Source organism: Tachypleus tridentatus, chromosome 1 (assembly GCF_004210375.1).
Source record: "Tachypleus tridentatus isolate NWPU-2018 chromosome 1, ASM421037v1, whole genome shotgun sequence".
In the NCBI taxonomy this organism is placed as follows: domain Eukaryota; kingdom Metazoa; phylum Arthropoda; class Merostomata; order Xiphosura; family Limulidae; genus Tachypleus; species Tachypleus tridentatus.
The window spans coordinates 70,818,477-70,840,393 of NC_134825.1; the positions used below are offsets into that span (position 1 = coordinate 70,818,477).

General features: G+C 33.3%; 1 protein-coding gene across 2 annotated transcripts in view; it reads right to left on the minus strand.

Moving 5' to 3' along the window:
* The window catches only part of LOC143251799 (transcriptional adapter 2-beta-like), a 55,275-nt gene extending 36,779 nt beyond the window's left edge, over positions 1-18,496 (minus strand). The window contains exons 1-6 of one of the 2 annotated variants that reach the window (XM_076503044.1): positions 18,189-18,496; positions 17,977-18,074; positions 11,062-11,121; positions 9,094-9,194; positions 6,572-6,609; positions 6,087-6,137 (exon numbers count right to left, since the gene is read on the minus strand). In XM_076503044.1, coding sequence (XP_076359159.1) covers positions 6,087-6,137; positions 6,572-6,609; positions 9,094-9,194; positions 11,062-11,121; positions 17,977-18,074; positions 18,189-18,195 — 355 coding nt within the window. In that variant the 5' untranslated portion in view covers positions 18,196-18,496. The remainder of the gene's footprint in view (positions 1-6,086; positions 6,138-6,571; positions 6,610-9,093; positions 9,195-11,061; positions 11,122-17,976; positions 18,075-18,188) is intronic. The other variant, XM_076503051.1, reaches the window with a different exon arrangement.
* Between the last annotated feature and the right edge of the window lie 3,421 nt (positions 18,497-21,917).

The following is a 21,917-nucleotide window of genomic DNA, read 5'->3' on the forward strand; positions in this document are numbered from 1 at the left end:
ATCTAAATAGATCTTAGTTACTAAGGTTAATAAATTATAGTGTAATTCTATGGTATAAGTACAGTTTTTTTGGGGGTTATTCAACTGATATATATATATATAACCTATAAAAAAACACTGTTTGGTATCCTTTATGTGTGAAATTTTAAAAGGCTTAACAACCTATGCCCAGCAGCAACTGAGTTCAAAGGTCACAGCTAGAAAAGATAATTGTTTGCTTTACTTCTTTATATTTTTTCTATATTTTAATAAAAATAAGTTTAATAATTTGTTTTTAAATATTAACAATCTGTATACATATATAATGTATATTAATTGAAATATAACTGTATATTAAGAATACTAGTCCACTAAAACACAGCTAAGACAGGGAAATTGGTCGGTTGGTTCATTTAGTGTTTTATGGCACAAAGCAGCTAGGCTATGTCAACCCAAACTAAGCGAGTCAGTATAAATAGTGCAGTTTGAGTACTGCTTAGCTTCTATGTGATCCAGGGCAAGAGAAATGACATACAGTCCAGCAGTGAACACAGAAACTGTAGAGGGGATTCCTGCATGCAACCATCAAACCACAACAAACCATGGTAGAGCCCAAAGTCACCTGATTTCGAACCATCTGTATAAATAGGAATGGAAGGATGGTTTGAAAGATGCTCAGCAAATAACATACCATAAGTAAATCAGTTGTTAAGGTATGGGAATAAACGTAGTATCAGTTGTTTAGGCTTACGAAGAAATGTAGCACTGTAGCCAAACAAATGAGATATACAATTTAGGCTTAGGAAGAAACGTAGCACCGAGGCCAAACAAACGATTTATACAGACAGTATTTCCAATCGGAAATGTCTGCTTTTCTCAGATGACTTAAAGATAGGTCACAGCTGGGGACTGTAAGAAGCCATGGTGGGATGGGGCTGACCCAGTGGATACAGCAGTGTTATCCAAGGACAGACCTGATTCATCCAACTGTGCATGGATACGAAGGCCAAAAGGAGCAATGGCAAATCGTCTGTTCTGAAAACATATGGCCCACCGAGGAAGATAAACACCACCCCAGGCAGGATGCTTTTATAAGGAAAGAAGTTTTGAAGCATATAGTAAAGACATCTGCAAACGACAGAGGTGCAAAGAAAGTTCATGAGACTGTATGTATAAGCTCTGAACTGGGGAAATGCTGAAAGCTCCAGTGCAGAGCCAAAGTCCTTGATGATGAATAAGGTCCAGCATCTTTAAGGCTAAGGGTGTGGCAGAGCCATAGACCAGTGATCCATAGTCGAGTTTCGATCAAATAAGAGCACAATATATCTTTAGCACAGAACATCAATCTACTCCCCAAGTGGTGGAAGAGAGGACATGGAGAATGTTCAGTGCTCTTGCACATTTGACCCATAGTTGCTTGATGTGTAGTATAAAGGTCAGCTTACGGTCAAAGATAAGCCCCAAGAACTCAAGGACCACAGGCAGCACAACTTCTCCTATATGGAGTTCAGGATCATATATGGAGTTCGTAACAAAAGAGCATGCAAACAGTGTTAGAGAGAGAGAAGTTAAAGCTGTTTGCTGTGGTCCTCTTCAGTAAACAATTGAGGGCAGTCTGTAGCTGCCACTCAATATACCTCATGTTTGATGACTGACATGAGATGTGAAAGTCATTGACACGGAGTCTAGCTCGCAACAGTGAGAGGGAGTTGTTCAATGATGGCATTAATTTTTATACTGAAAAATGTGACACTCAAAACATAGCCCTGAGGGACTCCAAGTTCCTGTAGAAAAGAACGGGAAAGTGTCAAATCCACACGAACTTGGAATCTCCTGTCCATTAAAAAATTTTTAATAAAAGTGAGCAAATGGCCACATAACCCATATATATGGAGGTCTCACAAAGTGTCATACCTCCATGTTGTATCAAAAGCCTTCTGAATTATATATTTCAACAAAAGATGTTGTCATTTCAGAAAGGCTTCTCTGATTGACGTTTCAAGCCGAATCAGATGGTGCATGGTAGAGCGTTGTTGTCAGAACCCACACTGGGTGGGCGAGAGGAGGTTGTTTGATTTGAGGAACCAAACAAGACAAGCATTAACCATCCTCTCTCAGGTCTTACAGAGACAGCTCGTCAAAGCAACTGGATGGTAGTCTGTAGGAATCTTGGGATCTTTCCCAGGCTTGGAGAAAGGAAGGACAATAGACAGGCACCAGGCATCTGGAAAAACATTCTTCTGCCACATCCAATTACAAACAACCAGAAGAACAGCAAGAGAAGCAGAAGATAGATGATGCAGCATGTCATAGTGTACATCATCAGGTTCACCCAATGTACTACCAGACCAATGAAGAGCCAGCTTGAGTTCCACCAATGTAAAGAGGCAATTATAATCATAGAAATAATCAACCAGAAAGGAAAGGTGATAGCTCTGCCCAACTCTTGATGGCTAAGAAGGTGAAGGAACAAGCAGAAGTGCTAGATACCCAGCAAAAACTTTCAATCGGCAATACTCTGGGTATCAACTACTTCCTGGCCATCAGAGAGCAAGATCGAGAAGGGAACAGAATTATATTGCCCACTGACCTTTCGAATCTTGTCCCATATGACTTTGGAATTGGTGGTAGAAGATATACCGGTTGTGAACTTAATCCAAGATTCCTTCTGGCTTTCACATTTTACCCACTGAGTATGTGCATGGACTCGCTGGAAAGCGAAGCAGTTCGAGAGTGTAGGGTATCTATAGAATGTATCCCAGGCCCGCTTTAAAGCCTACCGTGCCATGTGGCAGGCAGGATTCCATCACGGATGAGGATATAGTAGAAAACATGTCATGGTTTTAGGAATACATTGAGCAGCTGCTTATATAATACAGTCAGCTACTGCTGCCATACAGATGTCTATTGATGGCTTACAGATGATGGCAGGATCAAATTCTGTGAGAACAGCGAAAGAGGGCCAGTTTGCCAGATCCAGCTTCCACCAGGGCAGATGGGTCAGGTGGCACTGACCACAGCCAATCTCTCTCAAAATTATAGGAAAATGATCACTGCCTCGTGGATTGTCAACCCTCAGTGAAAAATGAAAAATAATGAAGGGGAGCAAATTAAGAGTAATAGCAGTAAAGGACTGACTAGATGCATAAATATAAGTACAAGAACCAGTATTGAAAAGAGAAACATTGTGATTAGAGAGCAAATGCTCAACAGAGCGACCCCTCCTATCAATACCAGCACCTTCCCAGAGGGGAGGGGATGATGTCCATTAAAGTCCCCCAGGATTAAAAAGGGAGACAGCAACTGTTCAATGAAAGCATCAAGGTCTGATTGATCATATGTCTCTTCATAGAACAAACAGTGATGGTATGACCCAAGGAAACACGAACGGCTATGGCTTCCAAGTGTGTGTTGAGTGGCAAACATAGGGTGGTGACATGCTGATCAACCAACAGTGTCACCTCTCCATGCACTCGTCCATCACACAGCCTATTATATCTACACAAAGAAAACTGCGGAAAGGTGACTGTATTGGCAGGTTTGAAAAATGTTTCCTGTAAGGAAAAACATACAGGATGGTAGGAAGCAATCAGTTTTTTGATGTCATCCAGATTAGAACACAGACCTCAACAGTTCCATTGTATCAGGGTGGCCGTTTTTATTTATGTGTAGGCTAATTGGATGGAGAACCCTTCTGTTTACGACCACGACCTTATTCCTTACTGTCCTTATTTGAGGGAGGTCTATCAACCTCCATGGATCCTGCACTGGGTTGATTGGGCAGGTCTTTGTTGTTGAAAGGGGATTCCAGTGATTGAGGACATGAAAGAATGATTGTTTTGAAGTTGATTCATCAACGTTTTTACCATGGAGGTCAAAAGACTTCATTTGATTTAAGAACAATTTTTTGGGAGGCACAGAGAGATCTGTCTGCACTCCCACTGTAGTTATGGAACGAAGTGCAGCAGCATTTGTCTGAGATGAAGTGGTGGACAGCAACTTTCGAGCCTAAGGATAAGCAATGTTATGAATCACTTTCAAAATCTGCACTTCTTTTTCTTCCAACCACTTAGGACAAGAACAAAAGTGGGATGGGTGAGAGCCATTGCAAGTGATGCAATGAGGGTCCATTTCACACTTGTTGGCATCATGGTCCTTGCCAACACAATGAGCACACGTCAGGGAACCACGACATGACATCTTTGAGTGACCAAATCTCTGACACTGGGAACATCAGAGAGGATTTGGAATGTATGGCCGAACCCTGCAATTAAGATAACCTGCCTTGATGGTGGCAGGTGGACATGGTGATATAAATGTCAGAACAAAGATATTGGTCAGAACTGTAATTACATCTTTGGGAGTGGAGATACACCTCACTGCAGAAACTCCTTGAGCAGAGAAACCAGTAAGAATCTCTAACTCGGGGATGTTCTTGAAATCCCTCTCAACAATAACTCCTCATGATGAATTCAAAGCAGTATGAGGTGTAATCTCAATAAGTATATCCCCAATTGCCGTTGAATGCAAGAGGAATTCACTATGTTGAAATGTAGATGTTTCTACCAATATGTCACCAAATCGAAGCTTCTTTACTGACTTTGGAGAGCCAGCAAGTCCCTCCAGGCCCTTCTGAATAAAAAGGGGAGACATTTCCCTTAAAGGTTTGTCTGAAAGAGAATGTAGGATAAGAAAATGACTTACAACAGGTGGTACATATGTTCAAGATTGCTGCTCAGAATCTTCAAGACATAGTCATTTACCTATCGACTGGTTTTTCACTATTTTATTTAATTTTGTATTTGGAGGATCCATAATAAAAAAAAAGAGGAAAATTTTGGTGCCTACTGACCCCACCCACCAAGGAGCCCTATAAGGAGATGCACTACAATGTCAAACAAGGACAGTGCAGCAACGCCAGAGTTTCGTGAGCACTATACTCAAACACCAACATTAGATACAATGTCCACAACAACTGTTGAGAACATCCAACACTGGTACTTGGTTGACCCTAACTCAAATCGACCAGCTGACTTACCCAAGGTGGAGTCACCCGTCTACAGGAATTCAAGGCCAAAGTGGTGTGTTAGGGTTGGACCCCTCACCCCCCAGGATCCTCTCCTCCCCTTCACGGGTTGCCACACATAGCAAACACATGGGTGGATGTTTAGATCCCATAGAAGGTAAACTGAAAGAACAGAACCTTCCCTGGGAGGGCCCCTCACCACGTACTGGAATCCACACTGAGAGGAGACAGGAAAGACTAAAGGTCAATTTTATATTATAGGATGTGCAACATGAGTGCACGTCTACAGAGTCAATACAAGTTATGTCATGTTAGCTAAGCATGACTGGAAGGTCAATATAATAATAAATATATATATAGCATTATGAGTCTTAAGCTACTTAGACTAAACATTTATATTTTCGTGTTACGTATTGTCATTCTAGCACAAAAAACAATTTATATTTATTTCCTAATTTTTTATGATGTTTACAAGGTTTTTCAAGTGAAAGACTCCACATAGTTAGGATACAGAAAATAACAAAATACAAAGTCTTACTGAAAACAAACATTTGAAATGTATTTAGGTGTTAGAGATTATGCAAATAATATCTGAGATTTTTGGGACAAAGAATAATTTTTTAATCACAACATAAAATTGCTTTGCACTCAGACGAGCAAGGAAACAGTCCTGATACTTTCACAAATAAATCTAATTGTGTACAACTGAATTGCAATCTTTACTAAAAGTCTATCAAATTCTCTGAAGATACACGTGCTGTATCAAAAGGTATAGTGCAAACAGTTAATGTGTGCAAATGTATAGAGGAAGTCAAGTATATTATACCAAACCCATTGCAAAAGAATTAAACAACATTTTAGTGGTCTAAAATATGCTACATTACAAACTTTTCACACTTTCAAAAATGCAGTAAACTCAAAAAATTTATATTAGAATAGCTGAAATACAAGACTTAACTTTGCTGCTTTTATTTATTTCATAATGAGGAGGGAGAATTGCAAATTCCTAAGAGCAGTTAGTTTCAAGTCATTAAAATTTCAATGATTTAAACAAAAGTTTAATTAACAATGAAAACCTTACCTCTTCCTATGTTCCCATAAACAAACAAGTTGTTGTAATGTTCACATACTTCTGTGGATACAATAAACAAAATTAACTTCTTTTAATATTAGGAATTTGAATTTAATCTCCAAAATACACTCAGTATTCGTTTTCAACATTATTTAAACATGACAATCTAATAAGACAAAATGATGAGACAAGGTCCTAAGGATGTATAGCAACCTGAACAAAATAACAAATACACCAAAAAAAAAAACAATGAAAATTCCACATTTGTTTGACTTTCTAACAAAAAATAAAAAAATCCAAATCAAGAATTCTAGATCAAAATAACATCAAGCGAGACTGAGAAAAAAAAGTTATTCTAAGAGGAAACAAAGAAGATAATTATATCTCTTATTCTAGAATATATATTTTTAAAATAAATCTGGGAAGGTAATCTAAGTTGTGAAATTAAAACAACAACTGCAGCATGCAGTTAAATATAATTTTCTCTTTCTTACCCTCTGTTGTCTTTCCAATGCTTTCAGACACATCTTCCCTAAATTTAAACACAAACAGTAAAAAAAAAACACATTTGTATTCAATCTCAGAAAAAACTAAAGTATCTTTGAATTTAAGATTTAAATAAATTGACTCAAAGTAAATATAACTGATTACAAATGCCATTTGAAACACTCCACTGAAGTTAAGATTGAGCTATCCGAGAACATTCCACCTATCTTCATTAAGTTCAAACTGACCCTCCATTCATTTACTGAAAATATTTCTTGTGTAATGATTAAACTTATAATGTAGGCATTGTAGTTGTCAGTAGTAGTTTCAAAGACTATTTTCATCACAGTGTTTAATTTTACCGTGTTAACTAAATTTCTGCAAGTCTTAGATATCAACACTCAAGTTTCCATGATAGGCCAAACAATCTGTTTCTAATTTACATGTTATGTAAACACTAGTTTATATGTTATGCAACACTAAGAATTCAGAACTGCTATTTAGAACTTAAATTTAAAAATGAATATCTAATGGCTTTTCCTCAGGAATTAACCACAAATGACTTCACTTATAAGACAAGGACACTGTCAATATTATTCTTCAAAGTTATGGATTAGATTATTACCTGATTCCATGCTCTTTCAGTTTGATTAGTATCATAAATATTGACTCAACACTTTAAAACTTTTATATCACCAGCACTTTTCTTATTCTTAAACTATTTTTTACCCAATAACACAATAATCTAAATTATTACTCCACTGAAATTCAGTGTCAAGCCCAATTAAAAGTTGTCTACTGTGTATTGCATGATAAACCAAAGTGTTATGATATTATTCCTTCTTTATAATCTTATTACAAAGAGTTTGTGATATATACATCAAAAATTCAGATATTGGAATTTACCATATCAATCAACACCAATCATAACTGGGTAATATTTTTATAACTGGGCAGTACTTTTATAATTGAGCAATAATTAGAATAAGTGAAATTTCCACATAAAATGATATGTTTCAGGTTTAACAATTAAAAATTATTAAGAAAAAAGAGTAACTTTGAGATTTACAATACGAGTTACAAAATAAAAAGAGTAAGTGTAACAAATTATTTGTCATTATTGAAACTCTCACAAGTGTTATAACAGAAAAGCAAGACACTTTTATTGATAACTACGCATCTACAAAAATATACTTCAATAAAATCTACTCTGTGATGATAGCTCATTTTTAAACTAAAATTTTAATAAGGTACTTTTTCTCATGGATGGTGAACATTACTGATTTCAAGTATGAATACAGTTTAACACTTTTGTGGTTACAATGATATCTACCATAAAATATCAAATATTTACAAACTACTGGTTTCAGAAATGTTATACAGGGAGTTATTTCATAAAAGGAAAGTAAATAAAATTAACCAGTGTACAAGTAGAACAAACTTTTAACCATACAAAAAAGGTGTAATTTTTTTCTTATTCACCAGTTTCCACTTTGATGAGAAGCTTACTGATGGTGCTTACGGATGATTTTCATATGTACAGGACAAAGGCCAGAAGAATGAGGTAACACATAGTTAAGACAGACTGATGCCACAATGTGTTATTTACAGTTTTTAGATTACTGATGTCAGTGATCATTCCATTAAATGTACTGGATGGAGATAAGCCTAAACTCATTATCTTGTACAAGTCTCTGTACAACTTGAAATGACTATGATTCTGCTCTTGGAAACACAGCCCAGCAAGTTTAAGAGCAGAGTCATACTCGAGTTGCTGTACAAAGACTTGTACAAAACAATGAGTTCAGGCAGAGTATCTACAATGACATTTACATGAATAAGTAGTAACTGTCTGTTGTAGAAACACAAACATAGAGGACGACACTTCAAAGTATTCCATCTTTCGCTTCAAGATGAAAGGCAGAAAACTTTAAAAACATCATCCTCCACACCTGTGTTTCTACAACAGGCAGTTTCCATCCATTCAAGTAAGTTCAATTGTTGTAGAATATGAACTTTATCTCAGGTATAGAAATATTAAAAGCACACAACCTTCTCACATCCATGCTGTACTTAAATTATTGCATTTAAAGAAGTCATGACTTGTACTTTCACAATAATATAAAATATACAAACAAAAGAAATCAGATTCACTACTTAAAAAATAAAAATTCACTCTCTTTTGGTAAACTGCAAAGTAAATAAAAAATATTTATAAACATTTATATAAAAAAAATTCAGTTAAGTGCCTTTTGCTCTAGCCATGTAACAATTTTCAGTCACACTAAGGTTACAACTATTTCAACTCCTAATATTGCTGTATTAAGTCAAAGACAAATCCAGTTACCAATACTGTTAATTTACAACAGATTATGCAAAAGAGTATTAGATACTTTTTATTTTGATGTTGTTCACTGAGCCTTGTATTTATAACATACATTACTTTTAACATTAAGTATCACATTTCTTGTCACAAAACTTGTAGATTTAAAGGTACTTCTAGTCATTTAAACCTTGCATTAAATCTTACCAATTTCCAAATCCAAAGTGTTCAACAATCTCTAGTAAAGCAAGTTCTTCTTTAGCCTTCCAGTCGTGAGGTGGTTGAAATATAGGAATATTACCACAGTCCTATAACAGAAGCACACACATTTGATCTATAAATTATCTAATGTTCATGAATACATAAACGCAATACTTACTTCAAAATAAAAAATACCTGAATATTCTACTTTCAGTCCATGTGATTTTAATTATAACATTCATACCTCCACTATAAAATAACTACTCAAGTTCAATGTACTCAACTTAAATTTGTTTGTACTTAGAAAAACTATTGCACCCAAGTTTGTTCTTTTACTTAATTTCATATTAACCTCTATCTTATACTTGAAAAGGCTATTTGTAATTCTCAAACTTACAGAACTGTTACTTTTAACTCTGATTTGTTTTTAGAATATTAAATTTGTTATACAATTAATATTTGGCTTCCGAAAGTAACTTATAAAACTTTTTCATTAAATTCAATAGTATCTTGACAAATCTAACCAATTTTAATGTTTTCGTTTTATTTGAGTTTAATTACAATTAAATCAGGCTCTAATAAAAATGAACATTGTTATTGAAAACTAAAAGTGAATTAGTTAACAAAATAATTATCAGTAGAAAGAGGATAATGGTACACACATTACTTTTGATAAAATATATTTTACAGTACAACAGTCAAAATATGAAATTGTTGTTCAGATAACTTATGTTTTTTTTAATTTTATTAAAATATATATTTTAAAAACATTTAACTTACATTAAAGGAAAAGGAAGTAGGCATTATCACTCTAACTGCATAAGCTGACACATTAAATAAATGTAAAGAATGAGTTACAACTGCTTTCTAAAAGTCTAGTTTCATTGAAGCTGATTGAAACATTCATTTTTAAGTATCAAACCACCATCAATTCATAATTTAATTATATTTCCATGAAGATGCATGTATATTACAAAAATGCTGCTTCTTTAGCTTAAATTGTTACTATATTTCAGCATCAACAGAAATAATGAATGAGTTTCTATTTCAAGCAGCAGATGAAATTTATTAAGTCCAATAACATAGGGCAGATGATTTTTGGTCACCACTATCAAAACGTTTTATAAATTATTCATAAAGATACTTTTTGTAACTCACAATCAATGAAAATGATTAAGCCTAATACTAAGCATTTTTGAGCCAGTGTACAACTGTTATCAATGGGTGTAAGAGTTTTCAGATGACCACACCTCCAACATTTGATTTACTCTACTACTAAAACATAAAACAACTAAAAACATCTACAATGAATAAATAAAATAACAGTTAGTATTAAAACATCTTTATATAAAGCAGTAAAATTTTACACTGAGACAGTACACTTGTGACCAAATATGTAACATTTATTCAGTAATATAATTAGGCAAATATACAGCTGTTGTATGTTTTTACAATAAACTGACATTTTTCTGGCACTCTTCTATTTTTGCACTTTCTTTAAAGGCTACAAGTCTCGGATGGAAACCTTTCTTTAAAAAATGTGATTTATCTTTTCTGAATTTTCTTTTTCTTTTGAATAAACAAGAACATCCAACAAGACTTAAAAAAAACAAACTCCACTGCAAGGTACAAAACCGAAACCTATAATCACGTGTGCAAACTTTTGTTACTATATGAATCTTAAAACTATTTATCAAACAACCTAGTGGTAAGTTCTTGCTTATTGTTGTAGATTGAAAAGCTTAGTATTTAAATATACATCAACACTTTACCTGTTATATAGAAACTTTTACCCCTTTGCTACAGAGAAGCTTCAAAGTGTTTTCTTTTTAATTCATAAAACAAGAGCTCATCAAATTGTGATCAGAAGTATGTTAAATAGTGAAATCTTTAAGAATATTTAATCTGCTGTGGTCTATTATAATTATCTGTATTAGGCTTCTAATATAAGTAAAGAAGAGGAAAATTACGCACTATAAGCTGATAACGATGATTGAACTCGTGTTCTCCTATTTCAGCTCTACACGAGAAACACTGAAAAATAAAAGTAAAAATAAAATAATCATGAGATAAGCTGGATCTAGCATGACATTAGTCAGTACACTTACATACATGCAAATGTTACAGGCTATATAACTCATGGCATTTAACTCAAAAGCAGAACACTTCTGGAGATTAAAAAAGGAGTTTATTTAATCTACATGCAGTCTTTGTTTTTGTCACAGAAGTGTAAATCCAGGAAAAAATAAAATAAAAGAAATGAATAAATAAAAAAATGCCATGAGACAATACTACTGTGGGTTTTAAACCCTTTCCGGATGAACTTACTCCACGAGGGGAAACTAATGTAAGAGTTAAAATGTGCAGAGCTCTGGGGTTGATTCTTCCAAATGCATTAACCAACACATAGGTTTGCTAAGGTTATAGGTTGGAGTTTTAGCAGTCCTCTATTTTATCCTGTTGATCTATCTTGAAAAATACATAACATCAATAGTAAATTATCATACTAAAAAAAAAAAGTCCAAGGAATTAAAAATTTCCAAAGTGAATGTTCCAGGCAGCCTTTTTTGGTAAAAAAAAAAAAAAAGAAGTAAACTAATACAACAACTGGTGGGAAAACTTTGGCCCAATACTCAGGCACCCAGAAAAATGCCTTAATTGCTAGATGTACTTTTTTCTCTGTCTGCATCTCTTATTTGTTATAACAAGTCACAGAAAAGTTAAAAACTACAAATTTCTGCAAAATATCAAAGATTACTAAAGTTTAAAGCATCATCCACAATGTTTAAATATTTTTGGAAGAGAATTAAAGAATCAATATAATTTCATATTACTTACCTTTTACAAGTCAGTGCAAAGTCATCCAAACAAAATTTAAAACTTTTAACCTCTCAAAAAGAACATTTCTCCACACACTTAATATCAGTAAAAACTATCTTTGACATCTCAAGACAGTCAAATTTCCAGCTTCAACCCAACACTTGATATCACTGTCTCCATGTCTGAGTAATTTAATCAAACACCTTAAAAAGAATTATCTATACTCCTAAGATGGTTTGATTATTACTTAAGCAATTTAGGTATATAATTATTGAATTCTGAATGCAATTACACATTACACCCAGAATTATTTATATTGTGGTGGTAGTGGGAGGTAACCCCCCTGAACAATCATAACCATATTTATTAAGGTGTATATATGGGGAAAATATTTCTTTCAAATATAAAACAGAGCTTTTCTACTAGCTTTAACTATAAAAAGTTAATGACTGGCACAGTGCTATTGTACAAATAAAGTGTTAAAAGATGTGTACTGGTTAGAAACAAGCATCAATTTTCACTTTATATTTTCTTAAGCATGTTAACAGTTGTTCATGAATGTTTAACAGATAATTTAAACTTACTCTGAGTGACAGGAAACTATGAATGTAGGAGGATTCTCATCTTTTCAATGAGGATAATTTAATAAGTTACAATACACATATTTAAAAGTGAAGACCACTCAGCTTTAGTTACAAACACTTTGATCTTTATTGACAATAAGCATCTAAGCTACAGTGATGTAAAGGATATTTCTTAGCCATCTTTTCAAAATGGATTCCTGAGCTAGTCTGCTGTTAACACTTGGGATCTCATAATCTTTAAGCATCATTTCTTACCTTCTTGTTTTTATGTTAAACAATTAAACATTTTCATAGCAGTTACCTCATATACATGCCAGAAAAATGTGTTAATCTTGTGCTACATATATCCATTCACTTCCTGACTGTAAAACAAGATACTAAACACACATGCACAAACAACACAAGTCTTACAAGAACAAAATCCAGAACAGAAAGGTAAATATACATAAAGACATCATATACTAAAAACAAAAACAAAAAACAACTAAAGTAGGCAAAAAGTCAGATTAAGTATCATAAGCTGGCCAATAGTTTTTGCAATATAACCATAAAACCATATTATAAAAATAGAATGTATGTAACACAGTACACCATTCTCTATCTGTAGGATGTCATATTGCCAAATTTTATTTGAAATAAGCAAAATATAACATACATTGAAAAATTATTGGTTTATCTAGCATTTATGTCTTTTCCTTTTATATCTGTGATGGTTAAATCTTATAAAATTCCATGTAAAGTAAAGCAAAAACAAAATAAAATTGTATGCAATGTTCACTATACGCTCCGGAAAGGGTTTATCAATCTAAAAGCAATACAGCAACACAGTTGTATAAACATATGTACACATGGATTTAAACAGGACAAAAATAGAATACTTAATAACGCTTTAAAATTTTACCTAGAAGTTACAATTAAACTGAAAAGTGTTTACTTTTAAACTAAAACAGAAAACTGCAATATACACTGACCTTTCTTAACTAAATAAGAAACAGATTAATCAATTTCTGACAGTGTAAAATTAAAATAATTACAGATGAACAGATAGGAACCACTTTTGTTTCAAATGAACAATAGATTAGCTTCTAAAATGTTACTAGATGACCACCCTTCATCGACTAAATTAAATTACTATCCCTTGTGAATTTTACAATTTTATAAGCAATTTATTTACATGTATATTCTTAAGAAACAAATTTGAAAAATGTCTACATAGCAATATATAAGCCTATACATAAACAGTCCTTTATAAGATTAATAGCATATTTATAGTAAACACAAACTAAGATATCTGCCCTAATCAATAGGAAAAACTGTTTGCTTTTCAAAACATTTTTAGACAAACCACCAAATCTCACAAACAATCAGAAAGGTAAAACATAAAAAAGTGTAAGTACATGCTTTCAGGAAGTATAGTTTTATTTTCAAATATGAATAGGATTGACATACAGAGAATAAGTTGACAGGTATAAAACAAATGGGGTGTTTGTCATGCATTAATAGGACACTGAAAATTAGTAAGGAAGCAATTAAGTAAACTCAAAACATTATTAATTCTGAGCATGAATATGGCATAAGCACTATACAAACATAATCACTGAATGTAAAAGCAACATCTATAAAAATCAAATTGATTAAATATGTCATAGAATAGTTGCATAAACAACAGATAAAAATGACTTGCTTAATATATAATCAATATAAGTGACATAAAACCTGTAATAGTGAATGTATACTACTAGAATACAATAAAAAAAATATATATACACATCTACATAAATGTGTAAGAGTCCAATTCTTCAGAAATCATTTACAGCTTTTGTATATCACAACATTTTACAAAATTACAAGAGAAAACATGTTAAAGTTCTTACTTAAACACTCCTTAAAATACAAGTTATATGAAAAAAATACACGATTGCCAACATGAAAGACAAGATCAACAAATTTATTTTATGATGGGTACATACATCTCCTGATATAGATTTTAGAAAATGTTTTGAATATTTACTTTTATTACGCCACTTAGTCAAGAATAAGTAAACTCAGACATATAAAAATATCAATAACAAATTTTACTTAGTTTTACTTAATTTTACTACGTTATAGCTATAGAACAATGCAAGTTTAGAAAACAGTACAAATAATACAACAAAGAATATTTACAAAATTTGAAACATGCTGAATTAAAGGCAATTAATTTTCAAGTACTTCTCAAATCTGCCTCTCATCAACTTTCAACCCACTCATCAGTCCATTGATGATAATAAATCTTGTCTTATGGTCTTAAATTAGCTTTCTGAAAACTTGGAACTATAAATTTCATTTCCTGTTATCTCAATATATAACAAAACATTAAACCTAACTATGTAATGACAACTAGTTCCTAAATTTAACCCTACTTCAACTTGTGCAATCATATCCTCATTAGAAGCCAGCAATGAATCTAAAATGGCATTTCCTCTAATTAGCTCTAAGACCACTTGGTACAGAAAACCATCCTGCTGCACCATTTCAAAAAATCTCTCTTCCTCACAATTTAACTCCATACAATCTTAAACAATGTGTTTAAAATTGCTTTTCCATAATTATTGCACAGTATTCACATGAATAATAATCCCAAACCCATTAAACAATTTCTCAGTAACCACTTCTATCTGATCAAGTAAAGTAGGGAAGTGGGTTCCAAACTTTCACCACAAGCTCCTCCACCCACTAAATCTATAGATACAGATTACCTTAACAATACTGAGTATTTGTTTTATCCCTCCAATACATTCCTGCAACTGTTGGGAATATCTTAAGAAATTTTTCAACAAAAACAGTTTAAAATATAAACACCATTAAAATTAATTAACTAGTATTTATATGGAAAACTGTCCTTGTTTCACTTTATTACAAACATTACATTCTCTTGAATGTCTGTAAAAACCTTTCATTTCCCATAACTTCATTACAAATACCACTCATAATGACAAGAATGAAGCTTTATAGTTACGCACTTTATTGTAACCTCTCTTTAACCAAAAGTATTACATGTATATTAAACATTATATTGCCAATACTGGGCTCCAGACATACTCTCTGCCCAAGGCTTCTAGACCACAAATTTGGGTATTAAATCCAGTTGTCGGTCACCACTTCAAGAGCATGTTCACTACTTCTATATTAAACTGCTTAAAATACAAAACTTGTAGTAAGACTGAAAACATACAAAACCAGAAACTTAATGCCTACATTCACTTGTATGCCCTGACACTGATTGCTCTAATTACTGTTTTGCTTTAGGCATGAAACACCTTTAAACCATGTTACATAAAAAGACACAAGTTTAAACAATTACCCCAAAGGTTCTTTTTTATGCATATTCTACAAACACTATTTAATACAGATTTTAGTGTTTCTTGTTCTTTAACCTATCTATCTTACACATATTCATTCCCATTCCTTCACCCATAAACTTATGCAGTCTACAAGACTATGCTTTTCCCTTGATATGTGTGGATGTGAAACAAGCAATTTACCTCTGAGCTAACTGTACCTCAAAAGTGTCCACTATGAAAACTTGTGAAAAACAAACAAACACTAAGATAGGTGAGGTAAGAAAAGAAATATCCACTCTCGTAACTCTGTTATTTATATATTTATTTAGAACTGGAAAAAAACTTAGTGTTAAATAGAAAACTAGAATACAGCACACACTGATTTACATCACTGAATGCATTTTATAAAGGTTTTATTTGAGAAAGTGCTTAACGCACTCGGGGAGCAATAATTTGCAACATATGCTTTAAGGCTGTTACATTTGTGATAATAACAATTTTAAAAATGTTGCCTGTAAAATAAAATACAAAATAAACAGTATGTTACTAGATTCACTGTCTGTCAGATGGTGCCCTGTTTTTTTGTTAAACTTACATTACTTTTTACTTTTAAGCATTTTTTTAAAATTTATATTTAAGCAACTAGTACTCATACCGGCCTATCTAGCCACCTTCACTTCTGCCGTAAAAGTAAGCCAGCATGTTACAGTAATCTTATTTTAGGTTTCAGTCTGGACTGGAAACGAACATTTCCCATATTGATAAAAATATTTTACTCAAATTGGTGACAATTTTATTCATAGTCTACAGAATTTCTACTCCTTTATCATACCAATGTACTCTGGTGAGAATACTTGTGTTACAAAATGTTAGAATAGGCAAATGTTAAACTCATATTACAAGTACTTATTTTTATATTAAGATAAAGAGAGTTGCATATTACTCTAAATACCCTTAACCAACAAGTCTAGGTTTAATAAACAAATAATAATATTTGTTTCTTGTCCGATCCTAAAATTTTGTGATATATAGACTAGTGTAGTAGCTATGGGATAGCACTACTGTTTTCCCTTACTGACAGTGTCAAAAGTTCTCAAGGGTGACTCATGGTTGTAATCAGTAAATGTTTTTATAAATATTTTAGCATAGTCTAATGTAAATGACAATGGTTTTCAAAAAGCATGCAATCATAACAAAGATAACATAATGAGTATAACTCCAACAACAGTTTATGCCATTGTTCACGCTATTATATAACAATATTTATTTTTTTCCATATCTTTTATGACTAAGTTAAATATTTATTTTGATACATGTACAGGTACTAGAGGTAGTATGTCAACATACAAAGAAATACTATACAAGTTTAGTCTAACCATCTTCATATATTTAAAACTTTCTTTTAATTTTTCAGAATACCCTTTCATTGAAAACAAAAAATACTAACTTGTACTTACAAGGACACCTGCAGGAAAAGGCAATTTCACAAATAATTGCATGTATTATGATATAAACTCAGCACTGTAGTTAAACTAAATATTTTTTTTCATAATCTGAATTAAAACTGTAAATCTGTGTTTGGATTTAAGCACACAAAACACAATCTTTTAGTCTGTTGACTTTACATTATAAAAGTTGATCCTCTACATATGTTTTGTTTCCTCTTGAAAACATTTCTGAGGGCACCCTTGTGTACTTCCCACCAACACTAAGAGAAATTATATTCAAATCTACACGACTATAAAGATATTATTATTTCAATACTTTAAATCAGTATCTCAGTACTTTAACATTACAATTGTATTTTTTTATTTTACCATCATCAATTTGCCACATGCAAATTATAACTTAACTTTTTATTTAAGTTAAAAGACTCAATTTTTAATAAAGGACACACATTTGATAAAACGTATAGTTGAAAAAAATGACTTAATAATTTAAAAATTACATTATTTTCAACATACTCTACCACTGATATCATACGAACTTAACTACGGTTGCCGATATTTTTACCAGCTGAGTACAAATACTACAAACTAAAGCAGCCTGTGAGAGGAATAATTTGTCAGCTAAACTGGAACTACCGCTACACAATAATTCCCATTCCTGATAGTGTCAATCGAAAGAACGAGTGCCAGAATAAAATAAGTCATGTGACTTACCTGTAAACATAAGTCAAAGTCTGGGCACTCGGCACACTTCACCCTCAATCCTGTTATATCTTCCTGGCAGTAATTACAATGATATTTAGCAATAAGTCCTGTAAAAATAAATACAAATTACGATGTTAAACACTACTTTCTGTTATTTTAACTGGATGTTACATACCTCCATGCTACAAAACCCGAAATTAACTTCCAAGGACAAAACTTACCCGCCATGTTCCTTTTGTCGACGAGAGACGCCGAGTGACGTCAAACTCTGTCCCACAGTACAGTTCGTGTTATTGAACAGCAAGTAATCAAATAGAAGCTATATATAAATGTATACACTGATCTTGTTTTTGAGTTTTTGTCTCGCAAACTCTAAATGTATAAGTCACTCAACAATCACTACCATGGACGGGGCGAAGAGAAACAATACTTCTGAACGCCCCCGGTTATATTTAATCATTAGCTTCAGATTAAGATCAGATAATTTTAAACCGAAACTACTGCCATGCTCTCTGCTCTGCTTTGTATATCAGGATGCGTTATGGCGTTGCTTTATATATAAAGTAGTTATTCCTAAAAACGCTGTAAAACAGACATTTCATGCCGTATTTAATATAGCTGTTCTTCACAGTTGTCTTTTGTTTGTTTGTTTGTTTGTTTGGAAATTTCGCACAAAGCTACTCGAGGGCTATCTGTGCTAGCCGTCCCTAATTTAGCAGTGTAAGACTAGAGGGAAGGCAGCTAGTCATCACCACCCACCGCCAACTCTTGGGCTACTCTTTACCAACGAATAGTGGGATTGACCGTCACATTATACACCCCCACGGCTGGGAGGGCGAGCATGTTTAGCGCGACGCGGGCGCGAACCCGCGACCCTCGGATTACGAGTCGCACGCCTTACGCGCTAGGCCATGCCGGGCCATCACAGTTGTCAATACGTGTTCAAAACGAAAACCTAAGAAAATGAAATGTCCGCACCAGGCATCATTATATAGCCAATTAAACGTATTGGCAAATAATTATTGTAGTTACTTTACTAATAAAATATAAATAAATAATTGAAGCAAGTCATATTATGGTAGGTTTAGTTTTTATCTCTCAAATTTATAATAGTTGCTTATCCTGTGATTAATTAACGTGACATAAATGAGGCTGCTTTAGTTTATAGTATTTGTACTCAGCTGGTAAAAATATCGGTAACCATAGTTAGGTTCGTATGATATCAGTAGTAGAGCATGTTGAAAATAATATAATTTTAAAATTATTAAGTCATTTTTTCATTTTTTTAACTTTACGTTTTATCAAATGTGTGTCAAAGATGATAAACGAAAATCAAGTTTCTTTGGAAACATAACTATATGCATGTTTTGACTAGTTTCGGGCAATTTCTCGATTACTTATAACATACTGAAATAACATTAATAAAAAAAGCACAACTGATTTACGCCTCTATGTAATACAATTATTATTTCGTACACCTAGAAGTATATAAATGAGAAGTAACAAAAGTTGGTTAATACTCTATATTGGAATAATATACTTTAGGCGTGTTTGATATTTAATTAATACTTCAAACTTTGCTTTCGTATTCTAGTTTGATAGATTTGAGCATGAAGAGGTCAAAACTACTATGATGTACACAGTATTAGCAAATCTTGGCGAAAGATGCACTAATGGGTTGCTTGCTGGTTCTGTTAGAATACCAGCAGCACAGATAGCTCATTGCGTAGCTTTGCATTTAATTACACGCAAACAAAAAAACAATTGTTTATAACATCTTTGATTAATGGTGCGATATTGAAGAAAGTAATTATATTTATGAATTATATTCGAATATTCTGTGTACATATAAACCAATCAAGGTATACAACCATATCCTATTAAAAATAGTTGTTACATGTATTTATACTAAAGTTATAAAAAATGAACAAAAATGTTTAGAAGCGAGTAGTTTTTCGAGATTTGCGACTGTAATGTAAATCACTTTCACGTATTAGCCCCCAGCCATAGTCTCCCATCATGTCTTTGTTATACGCTCCTTGGTAGCGGCGTTCAAAGTCCAGTTTATCTTGGTGGAAGCGCTAGCTTAGCTCATCTAGGTACGCTCCCATGTTCTCCTTGAATTTATTAATATGAGCGTCAAGAATATGGACTTTCAGAGACATCCTGCAGCTCATTTTGCCGTAGTTCTTGACCAGAGTCTCAACCAGTTCCACATAATTTTCGACCTTCTGATTACCTAAGAAGCCCCGAACCACTGCGACAAAGCTGCCCCAATTTTTTTTTCCTTCCTACTGACCTTCTTGTGAAATTCTGTGCACTCCAGTATCTTCTTTATTTGTGGTCCAACAAAGAAACCAACTTTGACCTTTGCCTCGGGCAGCTTAGGGAAGAAGTCTCGAAGGTACTTGAAGGCTGCAGACTCTTTACCAAGAGCTGTGACAAATCGTTTCATAAGACCCAATTTTATGTGCAATGGTGGGAACAACACCTTCTAGAGGTCCATTAGTGACTCACAGTTAACAATGTGCCTTCTCACAGAGAACTTGGCCCGTTGTGGCCAGTGCTTCCTGCTGTAGTGTGCTGTGGTGTCCTTGCTGTCCCAAAAGCAAAGATAACAGGAAAACTTGGTAAAGCCTCCTTGGAGACTCATCAGGAATGCCACAATTTTGAAGTCTCCAATAACCTCCCACCCATACTCATCATACTTCGAGGCTTTTAGCAAGATTTTTATGCTGTTGTATTCCTCTTTGATATGCACCAAATGAGCCAGATATTTATTCTCATTATGGAGCAGCACAGCTCTAAGGCTTCTGGATGAGCTATCAATGAAGAAGCACCACTCGTTCGGGTTACAGGCAATTCCAATTGCCTTGTGCAGATCAGATACATTGTGGCAGAAACAGAGCCCATCTTGACGAGTGAAGTTCTACAACATTCTAGAAAGTTCTTGAAAATTCTCTATCAGCTACTCAATACTGAATGTACCTGGAATGTTCTGGAAAAGTTAGAAGAGAAAAATAGGTCTTTTCCATTTACTTTTGGCATAAGCAATTTGGAAATAACACTTTCTCCCAAGGAACAAGAAAAAGTAAAAATTTTGTTAAATAGTGTGATCAGTTTTTTCCTAATCATTAATGAAGGATAGTTTAAAAATCAGTGGAAGATAAATGCTCCATGTTAGCAAGTTGGATTCAACAGGTGCTTTGTAGGATTCAGAGATGTATTGAATTTTATAGATCTGGTTGAAAACAATTTAAGTTTTGTCATCTCTATTAGAGGGTATCAGACATATTTGAGTGTTATTCTCATAAACATTCTCTATTGGTATATTTATCAAATTTGAACCTAGTTCTGATGTCCTTTCAACATATTATTTCTTATATGATGCTTTTCTATATCACACAGTGTGATTTCCTATTTTCTTCTAAACTATTACATGATTGTTGTTGTTGTTGTTTTGAATAAAGCACAAAGCTACACAATGGGCTATCTGTGCTCTGTCCACCACGGGTATCGAAACCCGGTCTTTAGCATTGTAAGTCCGCAGACATACCACTGAGGGGCCCATTACAGGATTGATGCAAGAAAAAAATACTAAAAGCATAAGGAAAATGAAACAAGATTCCTTTATTGGTTAATTTCCAATTAAAATTGCTTAACATTGCAATGTATAAGCTTTAAAGCTTCGTTTTAAAAATGTACCAAAACCATAATCTACCATTTTAGATTTTTATACTGTTAATCGCAATACTTAGTTTTGTTTTATATAATTACAGATTGAGATGTTTTAATGCTAAAAATTTTCACTTCTCTATTCCAAGCAGTGTCTAATAAGCTCATCACACTTATTGAAGCGTGGCTTGTCAAGTTTCTGCCTAGTGTTGATTAACATTTGTAACGTGTCACAGAAATGACTAATTGTTAGACTTTTGTTGTTGTTGTTAAGC